Source organism: Hibiscus syriacus, unplaced genomic scaffold, assembly GCF_006381635.1.
Source record: "Hibiscus syriacus cultivar Baekdansim isolate YM2019G1 unplaced genomic scaffold, ASM638163v2 tig00111092_pilon, whole genome shotgun sequence".
Taxonomy (NCBI): domain Eukaryota; kingdom Viridiplantae; phylum Streptophyta; class Magnoliopsida; order Malvales; family Malvaceae; genus Hibiscus; species Hibiscus syriacus.
In genome coordinates, this window is record NW_024062979.1 from 708,873 (window position 1) to 734,306 (window position 25,434).

At 37.1% G+C, this 25,434-nt stretch overlaps 1 protein-coding gene across 3 annotated transcripts; it reads right to left on the reverse strand.

The window, feature by feature from the left end:
- Positions 1–1,097: 1,097 nt before the first annotated feature.
- Positions 1,098–16,113, reverse strand: LOC120152551 (enhancer of mRNA-decapping protein 4-like). 3 transcript variants are annotated; one of them, XM_039164750.1, is made up of 13 exons: positions 15,163–16,113; positions 15,005–15,054; positions 14,765–14,921; positions 14,402–14,620; positions 13,762–13,890; positions 12,720–13,614; positions 12,019–12,602; positions 11,390–11,737; positions 10,731–10,850; positions 2,845–3,015; positions 1,988–2,152; positions 1,717–1,845; positions 1,098–1,575 (listed from the first exon to the last, which is right to left on the reverse strand). In XM_039164750.1, the coding sequence occupies exons 1-13, from the start codon at positions 15,955–15,957 to the stop codon at positions 1,270–1,272; spliced, it is 4,068 nt and encodes a 1,355-aa protein (XP_039020681.1). In that variant the 5' UTR covers positions 15,958–16,113; the 3' UTR covers positions 1,098–1,269. The 3 variants fall into 3 exon arrangements, with proteins under 3 accessions (XP_039020681.1, XP_039020680.1, XP_039020679.1); XM_039164749.1 differs by having other exon boundaries at positions 1,717–1,842; positions 12,019–13,614; XM_039164748.1 differs by having other exon boundaries at positions 12,019–13,614; positions 15,163–15,957.
- Between the last annotated feature and the right edge of the window lie 9,321 nt (positions 16,114–25,434).

Here is a 25,434-nt window from a genome sequence, read left to right on the forward strand (position 1 = left end):
ACCTCGTGATTACCGCCATTGCCGTCCACGATCGCTCTTCCTATCATTCTTTTTCTTTACTGCCTTTGTTATCGTTGCATCAAATTGTAATGGATGATGTAATTCACTTATTTTATTATGATAGATTAATTCTCAGTTTTTATGTGAACGATGAGATTGATTTTAATAAATATATCATATGACAACGTAACTAATATGGCTTAAATATAAAATCAGTGTTTAAATTATACAGCTTTTCACGAATTGGTGCCTAAATTATTTTCTGAATCATCCAAGTGCCTAACGTTACACTTTAAAATTTTGAAATTTTTCTTAAAAAATAAAAATATTAAAAAAAAACTTGTCCTCAACCTGCTTCCCACCCCGTCTCCCTCCCCTGTTTCCATGTCTTCCCTCCCCATTTTACCACGGCCAAAGGCCGAACAGTCGATTAAACAACCTACCAAATGGTTGGTTGTTACAGTCGGCTAAACGACCGGTTACCACGATCGACCTAAGTATTTGGGATTTTAAGGATTAGGAATTAAAATGGATTTGAGAATTTTGGATTTTGAAATGATAGTAAGGGTTGTGACCAATCAGTTGGTGGTCAAAGACGCATGAGTGGTCGGAGAACACTTGTTATTAGAGTAAATAGACTAGAATAAGAGATTTTAAGAGTTTGAGGTTTTTTTATATTTTTTTAAAAAATTGAGATTTTTTGAAAATAAATTATTTTTAATTTTTTTAAAAAATAAATTTTCAAAATTATCAAATTATGACACATGTCGTTTAGCAAATTTTTTTAATTGTCATTACAATCGAGGCATCTAAAGTAATAACGTTTTTAACTTTAGACACATGAATGATTCAAAAAATAGTTTAAGAATTAATTTGTGAAAAACAGTATAATTTGAACACTTATTTTATATTTAATCCAATTTATATTGATACAAACATTTAAACTATGTAAATCTATTTACATGTAATGTAAAATAAATCCAAGCCCGGACTAAAACTCGAACCTGACCCCAAAAAACCCAAAAACCAAAATGAAAAAAAGAAGGCCAAAACTCAAATCTTCAAACTCAAGAAAAATAACTCAGCTCAAAATAAAAGAAAAATTACAAGCCCAAAAATTAATAAAATAAAAGAAACTCAGCTATTCCACACAAATTGAAACATCCAACTGAATTCATTAACAATCCTCACTTTTCATTGCATTGTACCTATACAAATATAAGGAAAAAAAGGGAAAGGTATGATATTCTTGCAAAATTTTGCACAAAATCATCTACCGCTCAACACACTGTTTATGACAAACTTAAGAAGGCGAATGCTAGTGGATTCGGGTGCAGATGTAGACAACATGGTTTGTAGATGATCCACAATCTGAGAGACCTGCCTGAAGATCGGTACGACATGCATGGCAATTGTTGGATCCGAGGGGTCTATGGCCACAGCTACATCAGTCATCCATGCCAGCTTTCTACTTGTTTCATTATTGATATCACAAGCCAGTTGCTGGAAAAGAGCTAGCAATACTCCTTGGCTAAGCGGGCATGGCTTCATCGACAATATCCCTTGCAGATCGACCTGGTGAATTCAATTCACAATAACAACTGTCAAACCAGGTCTCAAACTAGAGCTTTCTTCTTGTGTACAACCAAGGGGTGTTGAAAAATATTGTCATCACAAATAAGAGTGAGTACGTTTATTCATCCTTTGTTAACTTACCTGAGAACACAACCAGGAAACTATGGAGACATCACTTCTGTACAGGGCTGCGGTGAATGCTTCATCATATTTCTTCTCAGCTATCTTTCTTCCCAACTCCTCCATTGGATCCATATGTGCCTCCGGCTGCTACAAAAAGCACATATATCAGTTGGTGTAAGGCAGATAAACATGAATAGTGACTATTATATACAAAAGAATACATTAGTCCCTCTCGTCAGATATTTTCTTTTTCCTTTCTATTTACTGGGGAGAAAACAAGTGAACATACCATCTCGTGCAGATGAGCCAATGGTCCATTACTCGATTGTGTCACCAAGGGATTTCCTGCATTAGAGTTGCCACCTGCAGCTGCCATAGCTAGAAGTTTTCTTTGCCCATCTGCCAATTCTCCACTTAAAGTTCGTGTGATTGAAGCTGCAGAGTTAATAGCTTCCTGCAAATAGAAAGCAGGTCATCTTAAAAGACTTGGTTGTACCAGCCAAACCTATAATACACAAATGTAAAAAGCTGGCTTTGTGAATTTCATCATATTGGACAATTTAAACTGGCCGCCGACAGCTGTATCATAATCCAGTACTGAAGTTCTTGGAGATAAACAAGTCTAGTACCCTAAAACCCAATACTTCACATAATATCAAAGCCCATCCCTCTATAGTTCAATTTTGTGCTTGTCACAGTGTAAAAGAACATATTCTCAGAAATCTCCCATTCAAACACAAATACTAATATTGAGCATAAATATCTACCTTCAGAACTTATCTTGGTAGTTTACAAGGTTAATCAGGCAACCAGATTTTGCAGAAAAAATGTTCGGTTAAAGCCACTTCTATCACAGTATAAAACTCATTTATGCTACATCAATCAATCTACAGCTATCAATAAATGGAAATAACACTGTTCTGTGACTTATCTAGAAAAGAAATTAAGTCAACAACTTTTACAAAGACCAGTAAAGACCATAAAAGATGAGAGAATATTCAATTAAATTTGTTGATAGTTTTTTCCCCAAAAATTTTATTGATAGTTACACTACCAAGAAACCTCACCTTTGGCATTTTTAACACATTAAAGTGGGAATTAAGTCATGATACAAGAAACCACTGAATCGTCACTAATCTACCATACCTGTAGAGCAGCAACAACAGAAGAATGTGATTTTTCAACTTGCTGTTGAGCAGTAGTTGTGTGTTCTCTTATCCCTTTCTGAAATGTGGCATCAATTTGCTCAAACATGGATTTGCACGACATTTCGAATGCTGGAATAACATAAGTTTCCAAGCTAGACCTCAGTGCATCCTGCAGACAAGTCCAGCATTTCTCTAATCAGCAGAAGATTATCAGAGTTCAAATGGAAGATATATGACATATATTCCAACCAAAAAGAAAAAGATCAGCAAAATGAAAACGGGGAGGATGACAAATAGAGGGGATATCTAAAAAAGACTGAATTTAGAGACATAAAAAGCAAGAAGAAATAACCAGAGAACTTGGCATAGTTTTTGGGCTTTCATCAGAGGGGTTCCAAAGCTAAAGAGTCTGTCTTCAGGAGACACAAGCCAGGTATCTAGTCCTCTTCCCCCCAACCCCTACCCCCACCCCAAAATATATATATATGTATATATATATAAAATCAAAGATGAGAGAGAGTGTCAGGGAGAAAGTGGGAGAGAGAGAGAGGTTTTCAGTTGGTCAGTCTTCCGGAGAGGAGTGGACGGTTTTCGTTGACAATCTGAGTAAAAGGGTAACTAGGAAAACTCTTAAGGAAATTTTTCATAAACAGGGGAGTGTTGTTCGTGTCTACATTCCGAATAATTCCAACAAGCCGAATTATAGAAATTATACGTTTGCTTTCGTCCAGTTTGCTAATGAGGATGGGTTGTTGAAGGCGATAGCAAATATTAATGGTATCTGGATTGATGGTAAGAAAATCTCAGTAGGAGTTGCTAAGTACCAGAAGAAGAGACTAAAGCAGGCTGTTAGAAGTAACGACAGTAAGGAAGTTGATAAGTGGAAAAAGGATACGTATCGGAGTAGAAGAGCTGGATCAGAATCTTATAGCCAACTGAGAGATGAGAGATCTTACAAGGATGCGTTAGCATCTATGGATGGAAGGAGAGAAGGTCCGGTGTCTAAAGTGATTTGGGAAGGCCATAAAGACAAGGAAGTAGGGGTGAGGAATTTGTGGGAAATGCATATTCCCCCAGACGAATATGATTGGGTGAAAAGATCAATAACTGGGATCATTAAATCCCATTTTGATCTAGGGACAGTAGTGAAGGGGTTGGCTAGTGAAGGGATCAAGGTCAAGGGAACTAAATGGGGTTATACCTGGAACTCTTGCATTATAACCTTTGGGTCGAAGGAAGAGTTCGAGGAGGCGTGGAAAAACAGAAGGGATGAAGTGTCACTTTGGTTCGACTGGCTTGATCCACTTATGAGTGTAGATGGAGTTCTGATGGCTTTCTGTTCAGTGGAGTTGTATGGAATCCCTTTACTATGTTGTAATGTATCTTTTTTGGAAAAGCTGGTCTCAAGGTGGGGGAAATTGGTGTGTATTCATGAGTCCACGATCAGAAGAGAGGATTTGGCGGTGGCAAGAGCTTTGTTGAGGGTGGCGAGTCCTTATGATATACAGGATTCTGTTACCTTGGGTGCATATGGGAGATCGTATAAGGTTAAGATTAGTGTGGGCTCGGTCAGTTCTAAACAGGAAAGTTTTTTTGCAGAAATTCTTCAGGTGGCCGGAGATGGTGTGTCTAGAGTTGATTCTTCATCGGAAGAGAAAGAAGTCCGGAGTTCAGGTGGAGTAGGTAGCCCACAATTGCCAGCTGAGAATTCTAGGGACACAGTAGACAGATGGTTGGTAGGTGATGTCTGCACAACAGTGGCAGGCGGCAGTGGAAGTAAACATTTAATGCTGCAGGAAGGAGAAAGTCAACCTAGTGGTGCTAAGGTGTCAGGTTTTTCTGCAGAAGATTTGAATTTTAAAGAGGACTATAGGGGCCTTGGTCTAAGGAATGTCTCTATTAATGAATCTGAAGAAGCCCATTTAGAGGGCTCGAGTGAGTCTAATACAAATATCTACAGAATAGTACCTTCTGGGCCAACTGTTAATTTATTAAAACTGGGATATGGTAACCGTTTGGAGTCTCGGGTGGAATTGGCAGGTTCTCAGCAGCAATCTGATTCGGATAAACTAAAGGTGCAGAATTGGGCTAATGTCTCGGCAGACTTAAATCCAAATTTGTTACCTGCTGGGTCTTCACAATCTAACAGGGAGTATGATTCACCAGCTAATAATCTAATTCCAGGGGGGCATGATGTTAAATTAAGTAGGGTGGAGGTTCAAGGAGAGTTTCAGCATACTGTTTTGGTAGACTCAAAACTGCAGAATTCGAATACTGATTTGTCAGGTTACAAACATATTTCGATGGAGGGTGGGTTCACGGATAGAGTACAGTCTCAATCTGAAGGGATCTCAAATAAGCCAAATAAGGATCTGTTAGAGGAAGTAGTAGTCTTGGAAAAGGACGATTGTAGGGGGGTTGGAACTGAACTGATTAGGGATAGAGACAGATCGTTGTTCCAGCATAGAAGAACACTTTGTCCCAAAAGTTTGCCCATAGAGAGGAGGAGAATGGCCAGCTATAAAAGACATTATACCAGGTCGAGGGTGAGAATTAACTGGTTTGAGAATAAACACAAAGGTATTCCGGTGAGAAAGGATTTGCAGCCTCCTTCAATAAATATGGAAGGTGGAAGGGAAGTGATTTTAAATGGTGCAGCTGATGATCAGAACCCTTATGTGGCACCAACTAATTGTAATAGTTCTTCGGAGGTCTTGGCAGTAGTTCCTTTCTCTGCTGTAGGGTCAGGAAGGTCTAAAAGAAGGGAGAGAAGAGTTTTAACAAGGGAAGCAGTTGATATGGTTAATTCTCCTTTTGTTTTTACTCCTCAGTTCTCGAAGGCGGTTGAGGAAGCGATGGTTACATGGGAAGTATGTAAAGTTCTAGGAATTTCTTTCAAAGATGGGAAGAAGGCTTTTTTGGACAAAATTATCAACCTTGAAGAGGGTTCGGCTGAGAGTAGGGAACAGAGGAAGTCAGGGGTTTAGTCTCTAATTCTCTGTTGACTAGCTATAAGGATTTGGTGTAGATCTTCTTGTTATGATAAATGTCAACATTATTTCTTGGAATGTAAGGGGTCTTGGAAAAAAGGAAAAGTCAAGAGTTGTAGCTAATTTGGTGAAGAAGAATAAGCCGAACTTGATTCTAATTCAAGAAACAAAACTAGAAACTGTTTCTTTGGCTCTTAGAAGAAGGATAGGGGGAGATTCCTTAGAGGAGGGATTGTTTCGCCAGCAGTGGGATCTGTTGGTGGATTGATGATTATGTGGAATGAAAATGATTTTGAAGTCTCGAACAACCATCTTAATGGCAGATTCATAGCAGTCTTTGGGAAGTTCAGAAATTCAAGTGAAGAGTGTCTGATTATCAATGTATACGGTCCATCAATTGAAGCAGAAAAGGAAGATTTTTTCAGGGAATTGTTGGAGTTTGTTTCGGCTCAAAATATGTTAGTGTGTATTGGGGGAGATTTTAATGTGTATCTTGATCCGGACGAGAAGTTGGGAAAATCAAAAAACTGGCATTCTATTGATTTATTTAGAAACTTCTTACAGCAATCACATTTAATTGATCTACCTTTGGTGGGAGGAAGGTATACTTGGTGCAATAATAGAGAAGACTCGACTTGGGAAAGACTAGACAGGTTCTTAATCTCTGGGACGTTTCTGTCATGTTTTCCAAATGTAGTGCAAAGTCTCTTGCCTAAATCCCTATCTGATCATAATCCAGTCTCATTAGAGGACAAAGCTGTTAATTGGGGACCGAAACCATTCAGGTTTTTTAATTATTTACTAGAGGAGGAAGGATTTGAGGAATTGGTTAAATCTTCAATGGTTGCTATGAGGGGGAGAAATAATAGAAGGGGTATATTCAATATCTTAAAAGGTACTAAAAATTCAATCAGAAATTGGTCCAGCAATAAATTTATTGGGATTCTTGAGTCGATTTCTGATTTAGAGAGGAATATTAATGAATTGGATCTTAAAGCTCAAGGTGGAATTCTTTCGAAGCAGGAGTGGGATCAGTTGAGGCTGTGTAGGACAAATCTATGGAGGTTGTATAGGACAGAAGAAAGCATCTGGTTTCAGAAGTCAAGGGCGAGATGGATAAGGAGGGGGATAGGAACACAAGGTTTTTTCATCTGTCTGCTCTGAACAGAAGCAAAAGAAATGAAATCTTAAGCTTGAAGATAAATGGGAGTGTGGTTTCAGATCCTCAACAATTAAAGGTACATATTTCAGAATTTTTCAAGGCAGCCTATAATTCCAATTCAACATTGGAAACGGAGGATTTACTACTGGATTTTGCTAAGCTATCAGGGGATCAGTCTAAGAAGCTTGAAGAGCACTTCTTAGAACAGGAAATTTGGCAAGCTATAGTTTCATCAGACAGCTCTAAAGCTCCAGGACCAGATGGTTTCACCATGGGTTTCTTTAAAAACTGCTGGCCGATTTTAAAGGAACACGTGTTGAAATTTTTTGAAGATTTCTATTTTTGAAGGAAATGGGAGCACGGTATAAACCATGCTTTTATCACACTTATTCCGAAGAAGCTTAATCCGGACAGTGTAGAGGAATTTAGACCAATCAGCCTTGTTGGCAGCTTATACAAGATCCTTTCTAAAGTTCTATCGAAGAGACTGAGTTGTTGTGTTGGTGATATTATTAGTCACTCTCAGTTTGCTTTTATACCAGGGAGACAGTTGCTGGATTGTGCTTTTATAGCAAACGAAGGGATTGATTATTGGAGGAAAAAAGGGTTAAAAGGGGTTGCCTTCAAAGTAGATTTTCGTAGGGCTTATGATTCCGTGGAATGGCCAGTTTTAATCAGAGTAATGTCAGAGATGGGTTTTGGTAAGAGATGGTTGTCGTGGATATCTCAGTGTATTTCAACAGCTTCAATCTCGGTTCTCGTAAACGGGTCTCCATCGGAAGAGTTCCCCATGGCCAAAGGACTTAGGCAAGGGTGCAGTTTATCTCCACTACTGTTTAACATTGTAGGTGAGCTGCTTAATTTGATGATATCTAAAGCAGTGGACAGGGGTCTGTTTCAAGGCTTTGTTATTGGGGAATCTGAAAATTTTGTTCGATTGTCACATCTACAATTTGCAGATGACTTGATCATCTTCTGTCAAGCATCTCTCTCCCAAATTAAAAATGTCAAGAGAGTATTGAGGATTTTTAGTGTTATGACAGGGTTGCATCTTAATCTAGGTAAGAGTAAGCTATTTGGTATTAATGTGGAAGAGGAAGTTTTATCAGAATGGGCATCTTCGGTGGACTGTTCTATTGATTCCCTTCCAACAGATTACTTGGGACTTCCTCTAGGTGCTAAGAAAAACTCAGAAGCCTTATGGGATCCAGTTTTCAAGAATTTTAGTTCCAAACTAGCCGGCTGGAAAGCTAATTGTCTCGCATTGGCGGGCAGGACAGTTTTATTAAAGTCGGTGTTAACATCCCTACCAATATTCTTCTTATCTCTTTTTAGAATGCCTTGTAAAATTGGTAAGAAGCTTAATTCTTTAATGGCCAGTTTCCTATGGGGGGATAATGAGGACAAAAGGAAGATACACTGGGTTAATTGGAAATCAGTCTGCACGCCTCTAAATTCTAGTGGCCTTGGTGTTCTTGATGTGAACCTATCTAATCGGGCTCTTTTGGGAAAATGGGTGTGGAAGTTCGCCAATGAAAAAAATACTGTGGAAAAGTGTGTTATGTTGCAGGCACAAGGTAAGTAGTAATTCCATGTCTATTTGCAAGGTTTTTTCGCCCAAATCTTCTTGGATTTGGAGAGGGATTGCCAACAATTTCCTGAAGAACGACTCGGAGGGTGAACGTATCAGATCTAACTCCAAGTTGAAACTGGGAAATGGAAAGTCTATTGCATTTTGGACGGATTCATGGGCTGATGAGTCTCCTTTAAAAAATCTTTTCACTAGAATGTATGCGTTGTCAACAAATAAATGGGGTATGGTCGCTGAGTTTGGAAGTTCAGATTCGAACGGTTGGGTGTGGAACATCGATACCAGAAGGAATTTGTGTGACTGGGAGTTGGATCAGTGGCTGGATTTAATGACAAAACTGAAGGACTTTAAACTGACTGATTCAGTTGAAGACTTTCTTTCTTGGTCTGCAAGCGGGGATGGACTGTTTTCAGTGAGATCTTGTAGAAAGGAACTCGGCAAGGTGTCTAGGGGGTCCGATTTATGGGTAAAAGGGGTGTGGCAGGGTTTATCTCCTCCTTGTGTTGAAGTCTTCCTATGGCAGCTAGCTCATCAGAAAGTGGCAGTGAGAGAGGAGTTGGTGAAAAGAGGTTTGCAGCTAGGGGATGAAATTCTATGTCCGTTTTGTAAAAAACAGGTGGAATCAGTTCAGCATTTATTTATTTCGTGTGATGTTGTTTGGGAACTTTGGAACAAGATAGCAAGCTATTGGGATATAGCCTTAGTCCTTCCAAAGGATCCACCTTCTTTGCTATGTTCTTGGGGTGAGCTGAGGGGGAAATCGTTGATTTGGAAATTTATCCCGGGAGTAGTATTTTGGTCGATTTGGAAAGCTAGGAATGCAATGGTGTTCGAAGGTTCCCCCTTGGATAGGATGTCTCTGTTTTTTATTGCTAGATTCAGGTTATCTAAATGGTTTCTAGCCAAGTATCCTAAGTGTCCTATTCAGGAGGATGTGCTGATTGGTGATCCATCTCTTGCAGATGGTATTAAAGCTCTCAACATTTACAATTTTCAGGTTTCTCGCTGGATTCCACCCCCTATGGATTTTTTGAAGATGAATGTCGATGGATCTGTTAGACTTGATGGCTCAAATGGAGGTATAGGAGGTATTTTGAGAGACTGGAATAGCAACTCCCTTATGACTTTTTCAAAAAATGTAGGTCAGGGTCCCTCGCCGGTTGCTGAGTTAAAGGCTATTAAGAGAGGCATTGAAATCTATATGTCTTCTTGTTGGGTTAAGGTTGGAAGGTTGATTGTGGAAAGTGACTGTAAGTCGGCTGTGGAATGGGTCCATACCCCAGCTTTGGCCCCTGTTTTTATCCTCCCATTAGTTAAAGAGATTTCATCTTTTATCTCGGACAGGGTGCACTCAATTAGACTGATTCCAAGGGTGTGTAATGGGGAGGCTGATAGTTTAGCAAAGATGGGAATTGGTTGATGTTTAGTCGTTTCCAGTGCGTTGTATCGTTTGAGTTTAGGTTTTTGGTTCTGTTGAGTAGCTTAGTCTGTTGTGTTTTTTCAGTATGGTGTTTATGTTAAATCTTATGTAATTTCGGAGGAGTAATAAAGTTTCTAAGGCACTCTTTTCCTCCTTCTTTGATCAAGAAGGAGGTTTTTAAGGAGGCCTGTCATTCTTATCAAAAAAAATATATATATATATATATATATATATATCAACTTCAAATTCAGATAAGTTCAACCACCCGTTTCAACATAAAGTAGAGGGAAAATAGGAACAAAAAATTTCACGGGAAATGGAATTTAATGCTTCTACCAATCCATAAAGGAAGCTTATCCATTTAGTAGGGTACAACTCATCGATTGAATTTGGTGATACTGGGCAATACATGTAACAGCATTTTACAATAAAGGTAAAAAGCCATGAGAAAGGTTGTGAATTTCATGAATAAATTCCCATGAAACATTTGAATGCTTATCTGTCAAAGAAGAATACATTCACCAATCTAACCGATCTGAATTCATACAAATGAACTTTAATCATCTATAAATAAATTATCTTTCCTTCTCAAGCTCCAAAGAGGGAAAGAGAAAATGCATGGGAAGGTCCAAATGAATACAAAGAAAAAACAGCCTATATAAGTACAAAAAAAAAAAAACTGAAACAAATACAAAAAGAAGATGCAGGAACAAGAAATTACCTGAAGTGCTTGCTTTCCAGAAGTTTGAAACTGTACTTGGATTTGCCTGGCCAATGTCGCTTCAAGTTTGGAACTAACTGACTTTTCCAAATGATTCACTGCCTTCTCTCCAACTCCTTTCTGTAAATTACCCAAGTAAAAACCCATAATATAACTACAAGAGCTTTAGCGGCATAAGGGAATTCTATAACATATTTCACTACATTTAGAGGAGAAAATTCACTAGCATAAAATGAAGCTGCTTGATGATAGAAAGCTACCACAGCAACAAACAGCGTAGAAACATTTGGATATCACCATTTTTTACCCAGAAACAAAGTAAAGATAGGACAAGAGAGAAGGAATCTTAACAGCATATTTTCAATAATAAGATCAGCCATATTTAAGGGTAGTTAAATTACTATGCGGCATTTGTGATTCCAAAGAGAACTATCTAGTGTTTTCGTTTTCGTTTTTTTTATTTAGTTCACCATTTTCATCACATTCAAAAGAAAACAATACATCGAATAAAAAAATTCCTACGAATATCACATTGACCAGTTCCAAGAGGCAACTGTTAACATTATATTGGTGCATCAATCCAGATAAATGAACACCCCCCTCATATACGATACCAAACAATCTGATATGTCACCACAATTTGACCTTTCTTTATTTACCTGGAATGACTCAGTAATGGCAGAAGAGATACTTTTCTCCAGAGTGGGAATAATAGCCCGAGCCACAACAGGGCCAACTGCAGCTATCTCCTTCTGTAAGGATTTCACAAACATGGCTGGCAAGTCCTTATTAATAGAGTTGGTGACCAAATTTGTTATCTGCTGCATGTGGTCTCTTTCTAACTTCTCTCGCCTTGCATTTTCATTTTGGAAACGAGCCCACAAAGAATCTGTATTTGCCTTTACAACTTTCTCAATGCTCCTGCCCAAGGATGTTTCCAGTCTTTTCCCTTCTTTGTTAACCAGAGCAGAGACAACCGCATTCATCTGCTTCTGCACGCTAAGGGACTGCATGGTGCAACAAAATCATTATATCACAAACGTTAGCAGACACAATCAAACATGAGTGTATATAGAGGAGATTCTTCAATATATTTTTCTAAAAGAAACGATACTTTCTTCAAAAGCTGCTTGGTGCAACAAAATCATTATATTAAAAAGATTATATCACAAACGTTAGCAGACAATCAAACATGAGTGTATAGAGAGAAGATTCTTTAATATTTTTCTAAAAGAAATGATACTTTACTCAAAAAGCAGTTTGTAATCTTTTTTAGAAAAAAAAAAACCTGCTCAAGCATATCTTGCATGGCCAACAATTGAGGGAAAATAGCATCAGCTGACAGAGCCATCGAATTGCACCCTGGTTCATTAGATGAATCTGTAGAATTATATGGGCTCGCTGAAAGGGAGGAGAGAATAGATACTTGAGAACTTTTCTTCTTCTGCTTTTTCCCTTTAGCAGAAACAGGAGATGGGGAAACAGTGAAAGCAATGTCTGTTTCACCAACCTTTGGAGGGGCATCTTTATTTACTTTATGGTCACCCCTATCACAAGAATTCATAAGTCTATCAGCTTGAACTGAAGCACCCATGTGATTAGCTTGTTGAGCTCCCTCAGCATCATAACTTTCTGCAGAAATATCTCTGGCCATCTGAATGCCAAGATCCGATGCCTGAGAGTAGAAGGCCTTTTCTTTGTTATCTGCAACAGAAGTATGAGAGCCTTGTGAACATCTGGTTTCATTGGTTTCAGAAAATTTTGTTTCGCCAAGAACTTCATCATCTGCGTCTATTCTTTCAGCATCATTCTTGACCACATCTTTGACTGTTGCCTCCCCCTCATTAATAACCTGACAAACCTGAGCATTCTCTGTGGATGAAGATACATTAGACAATATCTCAGATGGTGTTACTAGATGGGTTGGATGTTTGAACACTGTATGAGGATCATGAACATTTGAAATGTCATTTTGGGCAGTATCTTCACCTTTTCGCATGCTATGACCTATGTAGGGCATTTCAACCTTATTCTCTTTGAGTGTGTCCACTTTATGGTCAACAGAATGATCAAGTGCTGAGTGGTTAACATGGTCAGCACTTGATGGACTTCTAAAACCAGAAGACTTTTGTGATAACCTTGGAGTTAACGGAAGTGGAGGTGATGCAATGTGCATATATTCAGCACTACTACCAGACAGAAAAACATTTGGCTTACTTTCCATACCAATCAAAGCACTCTCAGATATGGAAGTCACCTCTGAAGAAGCTGACTTTTGTGGACTGCAGGACATGACGGCATTTTCATGGCTACTTGAGTTTATATATGACAAAGGAGCTGAGGAATTTTGAGTCAAGTCGGTTGGTTTATATCCCTGAGAGAATTCTAGAGAAGCAGAACCATCAGAGTTCATGGCATCAAAAATATGAGCAACATTGGAATCTGTTTTATCCAAGTCTGTCTTTTCCAGAAGTGGTGGCAAGCACTGAGACAATTCCAAAGCATATTGCTGAATAGCCTGTGTTTGAACGCAGTAAACTTGGACAGATTCTCTACCCGGCAAATTATCACTTGTAACAGTGAGACTCAATATAGGCATTGTGACAGTGAATTCAGCTATGTAATCCATGCAAGTAGCTGCGGGATGAGGTCCGTAGTCTATGTGTACAGCATATATAGCATTCTTTTTCGCATTTGCAAGCAGAAACAGGCCTGCATGGGGCAGTGCCACAACTTGATTAAAGAATGCATTGTCAACCTCAGACTCAGCAGAACACTTCAATTCAAGTGTTTGAGTACACTTCCATGATTCACTATCACTCGGCAACAACCAGCCTTCTTCACTTGAAGAGGCCCACATCTTCACTTCACGATTTAGTGGGCCCTATATCAAATCAGAGATTTAGCATAATGATAAGAGAATTTATGTCACGTTACTAGCACAAAAGCAGAAGTGATTTTCTATCAAACCGCATAAGCTTAACACGATCATAGAAACGTTCTATAAAATGGAAAAGAAACAGAAGCTTACTCCTGTGATAAGAACAATATGATCAGGGCGATGTGGAGCAGTCAAGAATGTTGCTGAGCTAACAGGATGTCCATCATGTGGTCTCAACACCGCAAGTGGTAAGGGCTTACGATCGTCCCAAATTTTCACCTGTTGCGGAAATTTACAGTTTCCATGAATATCAGTACCTAATTGAAGAATGAATACAGATGGCGCACTCTGAGTCTAAGCTTCAAGCCTAATGGAACAACTGACCCAAGTCAAACCAAAATCTTTAGTTTTACGGGCATTAAAAGGTCAACGGCTGTCAGGTACTTGATTCGCAGTATTCCCACTATAATAGTGAATAGTTATAATGAGAAAATCTCTGTGGACAACCAAAAATCTTTTACATGCATTAAAATGGTTCAACATGCATCGCTACAACCATCATGTTAGATAAAAACAAAATATATAAGGTTTACATGTCATGTACTGAGGTGACAGGAAAACTGTTGAACTTCAATGAGGTTTTCTGCGTTCAAGATATGGCAATCAAGTACTTGATTTGTAATTTTGTATTATTCAATTTTCATTTTCAGATTCTCCCCCTTCAGAAGCAGCCATATTAAGAACTAAAATAGAGACCACAAAAGTAGGAAATGAGAGATTTGATACAAACCGTTCCATCTACAGAGGCCGAAGCTAAACGGGTGGTCAACCATTGGCACATTGACAACTCTGTAATCTCACCATCATGTTTACCAACAAACTGAACTCCATCAATAAGCTTATCAAGAGAGCACTTAAGAGGTTCCTCTGCTGAAAACCCTTCAAGTTTTCCAACTTTCGTTGTATCAATTTTCAGGATACGATTTCCAATAGCAACCATCAAGATCTCCTGTTTCATAATATTTGTTGAACATTTACAACAAGGAATAAAAAAACCTGGACAGAAAAACAAGCTTATGGAAGAAATACAGAGACCTGGCATAACTGTTACTACTCCATTTCATAACATAAAATACAAACCCATTTTCATTACTTGTTTGTGGGGATGCCAACAGACTCGAGGATGCATTGATTCTTCTTGCCCCACAATCTGAATGGCAATAACAACTTTGCCAAAAATCTGCGGCTTATCTTCAACATCAGGGCCTTCATTGATCTTCCATATAAAAAGCCGGCCATCAAGACTTGCACTGCAGAAAATGAAATATGCCCATTTTTTATGACACAAAGGAAGTCGATCTATTCTAGGGGAAAAGTTAAAAAAATGGAGTACCTGGCCAAAAGGTGGACATCCTCGGCAAGAAAAGCCATGTCAGTTACTCTCTACATTTGAAAACACAAATTAAATGACAAGGTTAAGCCAGTAATAAGATAGTTGAAACAGAAATTTGATAGAAGAAAAGTAGGTAGGTATCTATTAAATATATATACCTGAGTGTGGCCACGAAGCAAGGATCGGAGGGCAGTGTTGATGTTGAGGATACGGATATTCCCAAGCTTGAGACCATAACAAATGTAATTACTATTAACAGCAATCTGACGACCAAGAACAAGGCCAGGATCAGAAGCATACTTGGTAATGGGAGTGACCTCAAGTTGGGGCTGTACTTCACTGGGCATCCTGGCATTAATATCATAAAGGAGATTGGTTCCATGTAGATGCCTGCCCTTGGGGAGCTTGCTACTCAACAGTCGGACAGGTGAAGGAGACGAAGGGGAAGATGGTTTGACATTCATACTAAGAGGCGGAGCAGATGGGGGAGGCGCAGGAGCTTGTGACTGAGATTGAGTGCCGAAAAAGGCCATTAAAATGTCGTTTCCTGAAGTAGGAGTGGTGGGTGCTGAGGGTTGGGGTTGAAAATGAATGGGTCTATTGGGATTAATCGGTGGTGGATTCGGATTAGGATGCAAGGGGAGTTGCTGCTGAGGAGGAGGAGGGTAGGGAAGATAGGGGTGGTGGTAGAAAGGGTAGGTCCCAATAGGCGGAGGGTAAGAGGAGGACGGCGTCAAGAAAGGCGGTGGAGGCGGCGTGGAGGATTGGGCCGGGAAAGAAGGGGATGTAGGAAGGTTGGTAGTGTTAGGACTAGGACTTGGAGGAGTTGCTACTACGTTCGTGTTTTGAAGATGCTGCAGCATAGGGCCGGAACTGGGTTTGAACAGTTTGTTCAAATCGAACCCGCCGCCGCCGCTTTGTGGTTGCTGATTGGGATTCCCGGAGGAAGCCATCCAATTCCAAAAGCGATTAAATAAGGAACAGACTAGTTGGGATCTTACTTCTTCGGATCAAGTAAGGATCTGCCTGGTTCAATCTAGATCAGAATCGAAATTTTAGATATGGAATCTTGAATCTCCTGCTCCCACTCTCTTCTCGTGTTGTTGGCCCAGACTAGATGATGACTCGAAGACGCCGATAAACTATAAAACAAATGGAACACTAATAATTTTCTCTGTTAATTAATCTAATTTATTAGTGGGTATGTATGTTATTTCAATATTTTGTTACGTTAAAATTAATTTATTTTTTATTGGTATGCAACTTGTCGTAACCTGTTTTTGTCCGGGCACGAAATATTTATTTGGCGGGAAAATTGATGTGAATAAATGGTTTTGAAAATAATTTGGGAGTCGTCATCGGCCTTTTGGGTCAGGTAGGTCGAATACCTAAAAATTATTTTTTAAAAGAGTTTTAAGAAAACATCAAATAAAAAATGAACTGATCTGCGTTTATAACCAAAAATTCGTTCTTTTTAATAATAAAAAGGGATTCATGGTCGGTTACGTTTAGGGAAGGATTAGCACCCCTACAACGCCCAAAATTGATACTTTTTTAATTATAAATTGTCTCTATTATTAAAATTTTAAAAATTCAAAATATATTTAATTTATAATCCTATTATTTCAAAATTATATAAAAAAATATTTATTTATTTAAAAATATCGGAAAAGAACTTCTAGGTGCCTTAAGACAGCTTTTTTCTTTGATATTAATAAATATTAATTTACATAAAATTAAATAATATTTTTTATAATATTTAATTTTAAAATACCAGAATAGGACATCCAGTTATATTAAGACTGCCATTTTCTTCGATATTGAAAAATAAATATTAAAATAATTTATTGAAAAAATATAAATTATTATTTATTATATATATTTATGAATACATAATAATAAAAATAAAAATATTTAAATATATAAACAAGTAAAATTAAAACAATAAAAATACAATTAGAACGATATATTTAAAAACAGTAAAATAAATGAAAACATTTAAAATTTGTGACTAAATTATAGTAAAATTAAAATTAAAAACCTAATTCATGATTAATCAAAATTATAGAGATTAAACATGCTATTTTCTTATTTTATTAATTTAGTGACTAAAATAAAACTTATCTAAAATTCGAATATCAGATTAAAATAAATTAAAAATATAAACTTGGGATTAAAATATTAATTATTAAAATTGAGGGATTAAATCTGTTATTTACCCTATATATATTATTTTAATATAAAGGACTAAAATAAATAAAATTAAAATTAAAGAACCGAATTAAAAGGATTATAAACTCGATTTAGTGACTAAAATGTAAAGTTTACAAATTAGGCTGACTGCGGAAAGGATTTAACTATTATTTAATTACACGAATAACCCTCCCCGAAACGACGTCGTTCGGGAAGGGCTATTTAAAGCCGAATTCAGCTGGCCCTTCGGGCCATATTTCATTTCTTTTTTTTTATTTCTCTCTCTAACTGAGAGAGAAATAAACGCTCTCCCCTCTCTCTAGCTTCCCTCATCGGAGGGAAGCCGGTCACCAGACGGCAGTCGTCTGCCGCCGTGACCCTCACCGCCGGCCACCGCATCCGGTGGCCGAAAAATTTTATTTTTTTATCATTATGTAGATCGGACCGTCCTAAGGACGGTCCCGGTGCTTTTTTTCTCCTAAATAGCTCTTGATCGGAGCAAATCTAAAGAAATACCTTCGGTTTCCGAAGGTTTTGGTGACGTTTGAAAGGTCTGGTGGCTTCCTCGGTAAGCTTCTTTCCTTTCTTTTTGTTTCTGTTTTGGTTTACTGCTGGTTGTGGGTTGTTTGTTCTTCGTTTTTGTATCTTTGCTCTCTGTTTTCTGTCTCTCCCCCTCCTGTTTTTCTGCAGATGGGGTGATGGCTTTATAGCCATCACCGGTGTGGCCATCGGACCGGGTAAAAGAATACCCTTCGGTGATTCACCGGACTCCCAGTGGTGACTCACCCCATAGCCATAACGTGGACGGCTGGCGTTGGAGCTTCTGGAGCCTTCGGTTGGGGCGTGGCAGTGGCTGAAGCGACGTGGAGCGGCGGCAGCTGGTGTAGTCCCTAGGGTATCATAACCCTAGGGTTTCGTCTGGCGCCATCTGGACCGTTGGATCTTGCCAGATCCAACGGTAGGAACCTGAGGCGGCTGGGGAAGAGGGAAACCCTAATCTGTTAGGGTTTGTTACGGGCTTCTGGATTTGGGCCACCATTTGTAATTGGGCCTCCATTTGGGTTTTGTAATATTAAATAATATATATTAATAATAATAATTATTATAATTATAATAATAATAATAATTATATAAATAACATTTAAATGAAACAAAAATGAATATCTTCAGCTGCCCCTCTTTGCTTATTCTTAATAAGAATAGAGCAAAGACGAAAAGATAATAAGTTTTTTTTTCATTTGACTTCACTTGATTAATATGGAGATGTTGAATAAATTCTTCTCTTTCTTCAGATGAGTTCTTCTTATTATGAACTTTCCACTGGGGATGATGTTGACCTATTTCCTTCTGTGATAGAGTCATTCAAAAGGTTGAATAAGCTCTTCTTATTATGAACTTTCTCTTCTTCAGATGAGTTCTTCTCATTATGAACTTTCTCTGTAAAGGTTGATCTATTAAGTGATGAATTCAAGCAAAAGTTGAACAAGTTCTTCTTATTATGAACTTCTTCTTCCTTCTTCAGATGAGTTCTTCTCATTATGAACTTTCTCTGGCAAAGCTGATCCATCAAATGATAAATTCAAGCAAAAGTTGAACAAGTTCTTCTTATTATGAACTTCTTCTTCCTTCTTCAGATGAGTTCTTCTCATTATGAACTTTCTCTGGCAAAGCTGATCCATCAAATGATGAATTCAAGCAAAAGTTGAACAAGTTCTTCTTATTATGAACTTCTTATTCCTTCTTCAGATGAGTTCTTCTTATTATGAACTTTCTCTGGCAAAGTTGATCCATCAAATGATAAATTCAAGCAAAAGTTGAACAAGTTCTTCTTATTATGAACTTTTTCTTCCTTCTTCAGATGAGTTCTTCTCATTATGAAATTTCTCTGGAAAAGCTGATCCATCAAATGATGAATTCAAGCAAAAGTTGAACAAGTTCTTCTTATTATGAACTTCTTCTTCCTTCTTCAGATGAGTTCTTCTTATTATGAACTTTCTCTGGCAAAGCTGATCCATCAAATGATGAATTCAAGCAAAAGTTGAACAAGTTCTTCTTATTATGAACTTCTTCTTCCTTCTTCAGATGAGTTCTTCTTATTATGAACTCTGTTGAAAACATTTTTGATATTTCGATATAACAAATTAAGTTAAATGAATTTTAAGATTTCACAAATGATTTTACAAATTCGATTCAATTAACCGAATATCAAATTATTACTCCAAGTTTTTCAAGATCAATTTTAATCCTTACTAAATGTGTAAAATTGTGATTTGTACTTAAACTATTTTTGAAACAATTTTCACAAAGTATTTTGAACCAAAAACAAGCCTTAAATCAATTATTCAAAGGCATGCACCGATGCATCAGTATATGCATCGATGCATCGATGAATTAATTGAACATTGAATGCATTCCATGCACCGATGCACTCTCCATGCATCGATGCACTCTGAATATTTTCAAAACATCGAATGCATTTGATGCACAAGCCATGCATCGATGCATCAGACTATTTTTCAAACATCGAATGCATTTCATGCATCGATGCACACTTGGTGCACCGATGCATCAAGTGTTCCAACGGTCAAAATATTTGAATTTTACACGAATGCACCGATGCATACTTGATCATGCATCGATGCATGAGACGCTCCACCTAGAAAAATTAATTGTTTTCACACTTAAACGGCTCTATTATCCCCACTAATTATCACCAACGTTCAGAATTGATTCAAGGGGTATTTAAACAAGTTCTGGAGCCATTGATCAATAACAAGAAACATCAATCAACTAGAATCAAGAGAGAATCAAAGAGAAAGCATCAAACCTCAAGTTTGAGTATTTCAAGCCTATTTTTCATCCAATATTCATTTGCTTTCAAGAACACTTTTGTACTCAATTGTATTTATCCTTGAGTGTTCTTTTCTTTGTTCTAGAATTGTGCAAACATCTTATCTTGTGAGGTTTTCTTGTAAGTTTGCAAATTTGTAATCTTCTCTTTGGGAAAAAGAGTGTTCTCAAGAGTTGGGGTATACTCTTGAGGGATTTTGTAAGGTTATCTCTTTGGCCTCAAAAGAAAGAACAAATTAGTGAATTTGTTGGAAAATCCTTAGTGTGGATAGCTAAGGTAGTGGACGTAGACTTTGTTTGAGAAAGTCGAACCATTGTAAATCGCTGTGCAATTACTTTAAATTTTCTGCAAAAGCTTCCACGAAATTTTTAATTGCCAATTCACCCCCCTCTTGGCCGATTCCGTAGATCGATTAACTCAATAATTGGTATCAGAACCTCACTCATTTGAAGGTTTAATCGCCTCTTGAGTCAATTCGGTAAGAGTTACATCGATTACCAAGTAATCAATGGCCTCCACTTCAAATTACGACTCCAGTCTTGATTCGATGCCCGTCAACAAGCCTCCTTTCTTCAATGGAGCTAATTACGCCTATTGGAAGAATAGAATGATGTACTTCATTCAAGCAAGTGACATGGGAGCATGGAATGCCGTAGAAGAAGGATACATCAAGCCTATCACTCATCCAAGGTTGTGGAGTGAAGGAGAGACAAGAATGTTCCAGCTCAACTCCAAAGCCATCCATATTATTTTTTGTGCTCTTGGACCAGATAAATACGGAAGAGTTTCATCGTGTACAACCGCCAAAGAAATATGGGACAAGCTTCAAGTCACACGTGAAGGTACATATGAGGTAAAGAAATCAAAAATTAGTATTCTAACGCATAGCTATGAAAATTTCAGGATGAAAATTTCAGGATGAAACCAAATGAAGACATCAAAGCTATGACGGATAGATTTTCAACGATTGTCAATGGTCTCAAATCATATGGAGAGATCATCTCAAATGAAAAGCTTATGAGGAAGTTAGTCTACTCCCTCCCAAAATCATGGCAATCAAAGAAGACGGCAATCATCGAGTCTAAGGACCTATCGTCCTTAACTCTTGAAGAACTTATCGGTTCACTCCTCACTCATGAGATGATGCTCGAAGATGAGGTGGACCTTGATAAAGTTGAAGAGACACCAAAGGAAAAGGAGAAGAAGAAAAATATTGGAGTTGCTCTCAAATCCACAAAAGATGAGAGTGATTATAATAATGATGATGATGACGAGGAAATGGCATTGTTTGCCAAACGGTTCAGAAAAATGATGAGACCTTACCAAGGAAGAAAATTCAAACGAAACGAAGGCCTCAAAAATGAACCAAAAGAGAAGGACCAGATCATTTGCTATGAATGCAAAAAACCAGGGCATGTCAAATATGATTGCCCACAATTGAAAAGAAAGGGTCAATCAAAGAATAAGCACAAGGCTCATGTGGCTACATGGAGCGATGAAGAAGGTTCCGATGAAGAGGAACAAGAAGCAGCAAACTTGTGCTTGATGGCATTCGGGGAAGATTCTAAGGTAACCTCTAACTCATTCGATTTTGATGATTTATCTTATGATGAGTAATTTGAGGAGTACAATGGGTTGGCTTCGGATTATGAGAAATTGTTTTTAAAATATAAAAATGATGTTTCAAAATTGAAAAATGAAAACAAACTCATATCCAAAACCAACAACGATCTTGAAAGTAAAATCAAAGATTTGCAAATCAAACTAGAAGAGTTTGAAAAGAAAATTTTAGATTTGCAAAATTTACTTTCAAAGATCAATGATGATCATCAAAAGAAAATTGATGATCTTAAAACTTCTTTTGATAAAGTTGGAACAAAACATTTTGAAAAAGGTGGAAATTCAAAATCCAACTTTGTTAGAAAAAGTTTTAGAAACTACAATCATAGAGGTCCCCAAAGAACCTCTAATGGAAAAATCATTAGAAGTATGTGGGTTCCTAAAGAACTCATTACTACTAAAGATAAAAATATCCTACACAAATGGATACCTAAGGGGACTATGATTTTGGAAACTAATGAATATGGACCCAAAAGAATTTGGGTACCAAAAAGCAAAAATTAATCTATGTTTGTAGGGAAAGGAGCATTGCTACAAGGCACGGGAAACAAATTCAAATTCATGGTATCTTGATAGTGGATGCTCAAGACATATGACCGGAGACAAAAGCCGGTTCATTGAGCTTAACGCCAAAAATGGAGGAGAAGTGACTTTTGGAGACAATTCAAAAGGTCACATTGAAGGTATTGGTACAATAGGTAATACCTCTTCCATACAAATTAAGAATGTTTTATATGTGAATGGATTAAAGCATAATCTATTGAGTATTAGTCAATTATGCGATAAAGGATTCAATGTCTTATTTGAAATTAATGGTTGTAAAGTCATTGACATTGCATCTAATCGGATTATGCTTGTTGGTCATAGAATAGGAAACATTTACATGGTGCATTTAGATTCTATTGATATGACTAATTTATGCCTAGTTGCTAAGGATGAGCATGATAGTTGGTTATGGCATAGGAGACTAAGTCATGCTAGTATGAGTGTTTTGCAACGGTTAATTCAAGGAGACTTAGTAAGAGGGTTGCCTAAGCTTAAATTTGATAATGAAAATCTGTGATGCTTGTGCTAAAGGAAAACAAAAACGAGTTTCTTTTAAATCTATTAATGATGTATCAACTAGTAGAGTATTACAATTGATCCATTTAGATCTTTTTGGGCCAACTAGAACTACTAGCTTGGGAGGAAAACAATATGCATTTGTCCTTGTAGATGACTATTCTAGATACACTTGGGTTCTATTCTTAAGTACTAAAGATGAAGCATTAGAAAATTTCATCACATTTTCAAAAATAATCCAAAATGAAAAAGGTTACTCTATCACTAGTGTTAGAAGTGATCATGGAACTGAATTTGAAAATCTTGGATTTATTGAGTTTTGTAATTCTAATGGTATTAGCCATAATTTTTCAGCACCTAGAACCCCTCAACAAAATGGAGTTGTTGAGAGGAAAAATCGAACTTTAGAAGAAATGGCTAGAACCATGCTTTGTGAAAATAATTTGCCAAAATATTTTTTGGTGGAAGCCACAAATACCGCTTGTTATGTTGTAAATGATTAGGCCAATTTTAAAGAAAACTCCATATGAAATTCTCAAAAATAAAAAGCCTAACATTAGCTATTTTCACCCTTTTGGATGTAAATGTTTTGTTTTAAACAACGGTAAAGAAAATCTTGGCAAATTTGATGCTAAAAGTGATGAAGGAATTTTTCTGGGTTATTCCTTAAATTCTAAAGCTTATCGTGTATTTAATAAAAAGAACTTTAGTTGTAGAAGAGTCTATACATGTTGTTTTCGATGATAATCCCCTTCCAAGGAAGGATTCTTCTGTTAATGATGATGTAGGTATTGCACAAGCAAATGACGTTAGACATGACGTTGGAGAATCATCATCAAAGGAAGAAACAAAAGATGAGGAAACTCATGATCCCCTCGAGAATCCAACCATTGAAGAAAGGGAAGTATCTTTTCCAAGAGAGTACAACTATGTCAAGGATGGTGAAATTATAGGTGATCCATCAAAAGGGGTAACTACTCGATCTTCTCTTAGAAATATCTGTAATTATGTTGCATTTATTTCATGCATAGAGCCTAAGAACATCAAAGAAGCATTAAAAGATGAACATTGGATTATGGCTATGCAAGAAGAATTAAATCAATTTGAGAGAAGTAAAGTATGGACATTAGTTGAAAGGCCTAGTAATAAATCTACTGTAGGTACTAGATGGGTTTTTAGAAATAAACTTGATGAAAGTGGTAATATAGTAAGGAACAAGGCTAGACTTGTTGCTCAAGGCTATACTCAAGAAGAGGGCATAGACTATGATGAAACATACGCTCCCGTAGCTAGGATGGAAGCAATTAGAATGTTTTTAGCATTTGCATGTTTTCATGAATTTAAATTATATCAAATGGATGTTAAAAGTGCATTTTTAAATGGTTTTATAAAAGAAGAAGTGTATGTGGAACAACCTCCAGGTTTTGAAGATTCAAAATTTCCAGATCATGTTCTTAAATTGACAAAAGCTCTTTATGGTTTAAAACAAGCTCCTAGAGCTTGGTATGAAAGATTGTCAAATTTTTTAATTGAAAAAGGTTTTTCAAAAGGAAAGGTTGACACTACATTGTTTTTAAAACATAAAGGTAAAGATTTATTAGTAGTTCAAATTTATGTTGATGATATAATATTTGGCTCTACTAATGATGTTCTTTGCCAAGAATTTTCTAAGCTAATGCAAAGTGAGTTTGAGATGAGCATGATGGGGGAGCTCTCATTTTTCTTGGGACTCCAAATCAAGCAAAGAAAAGATGGCATCTTCATTAATCAAGCTAAGTACGTCAAAGATATGCTCAAGAAGTTTGAACTGGAAAATGGGAAACCTCATAACACTCCAATGAGCTCTTCAACAAAGCTTGACTTAGATGAACGAGGTAAATGTGTAGATGTTAAATTATATAGGTCAATGATTGGCTCTTTGCTTTATCTAACTGCAAGTAGACTGGACATTATGTTTAGTGTTTGCTTATGTGCTAGATTTCAATCATGTCCTAAGGAATCACATTTACTAGCTGTTAAGAGAATCTTTAGATACCTTAAGGACACTCCTAGTTTAGGACTTTGGTATCCTAGAGACTCTAGCTTTAGCTTGCATGCCTTTTCTGATGCGGATTATGGAGGATGCAAATTAGATAGGAAAAGCACCTCCGGTACTTGTCAATTCCTTGGAAATATGTTGATTTCTTGGTTTTCAAAGAAACAAAATTGTGTTGCATTATCTACCACTGAAGCGGAATACATTTCAGCCGGTAGTTGTTGTGCACAAGTTTTATGGATGAAACAATAACTTTTTGATTATGGAATTGAAGTAGGTACCATTCCTATCAAGTGTGACAATACTAGTGCTATTTGTCTCACTAAAAATCCCATCCAACACTCTAGAACTAAGCATATTGAAATAAGACATCACTTCATTAGGGACCATGTCACTAAGGAAGATGTAGTTCTAGAATTTGTTGATACTTTGCACCAATTAGCGGATATGTTTACAAAACCCTTAGATAAAGAAAGATTTTGGACACTTAGAAGAGAATTAGGTTTAACTGACCTATCTTCACTTAGTGTTTAAAATAATTTAGCACTTTTAATAAATACTGAAAAATGCTTATAATAATAATTTTTGATTGTATTCTTGCTATTAGTTAGGGGGAGTTTATGATTCTTAATAAAAATTAATTTTATGTTCAAATAAAGTTTGAAGATT

Coding starts and splice junctions, on each gene's coding strand:
- LOC120152551 (XM_039164748.1), bottom strand. CDS start 15,957: ATGGCTTCCTCCGGGAATCCCAATCAGCAACCACAAAGCGGCGGCGGC. Junction 13,891..14,401: donor CGGCCTCTGTAGATGGAACG/GTTTGTATCAAA, acceptor TTTCCGCAACAG/GTGAAAATTTGGGACGATCG. Junction 2,153..2,844: donor CTGTTGTTGCTGCTCTACAG/GTATGGTAGATT, acceptor TTCTATTTGCAG/GAAGCTATTAACTCTGCAGC.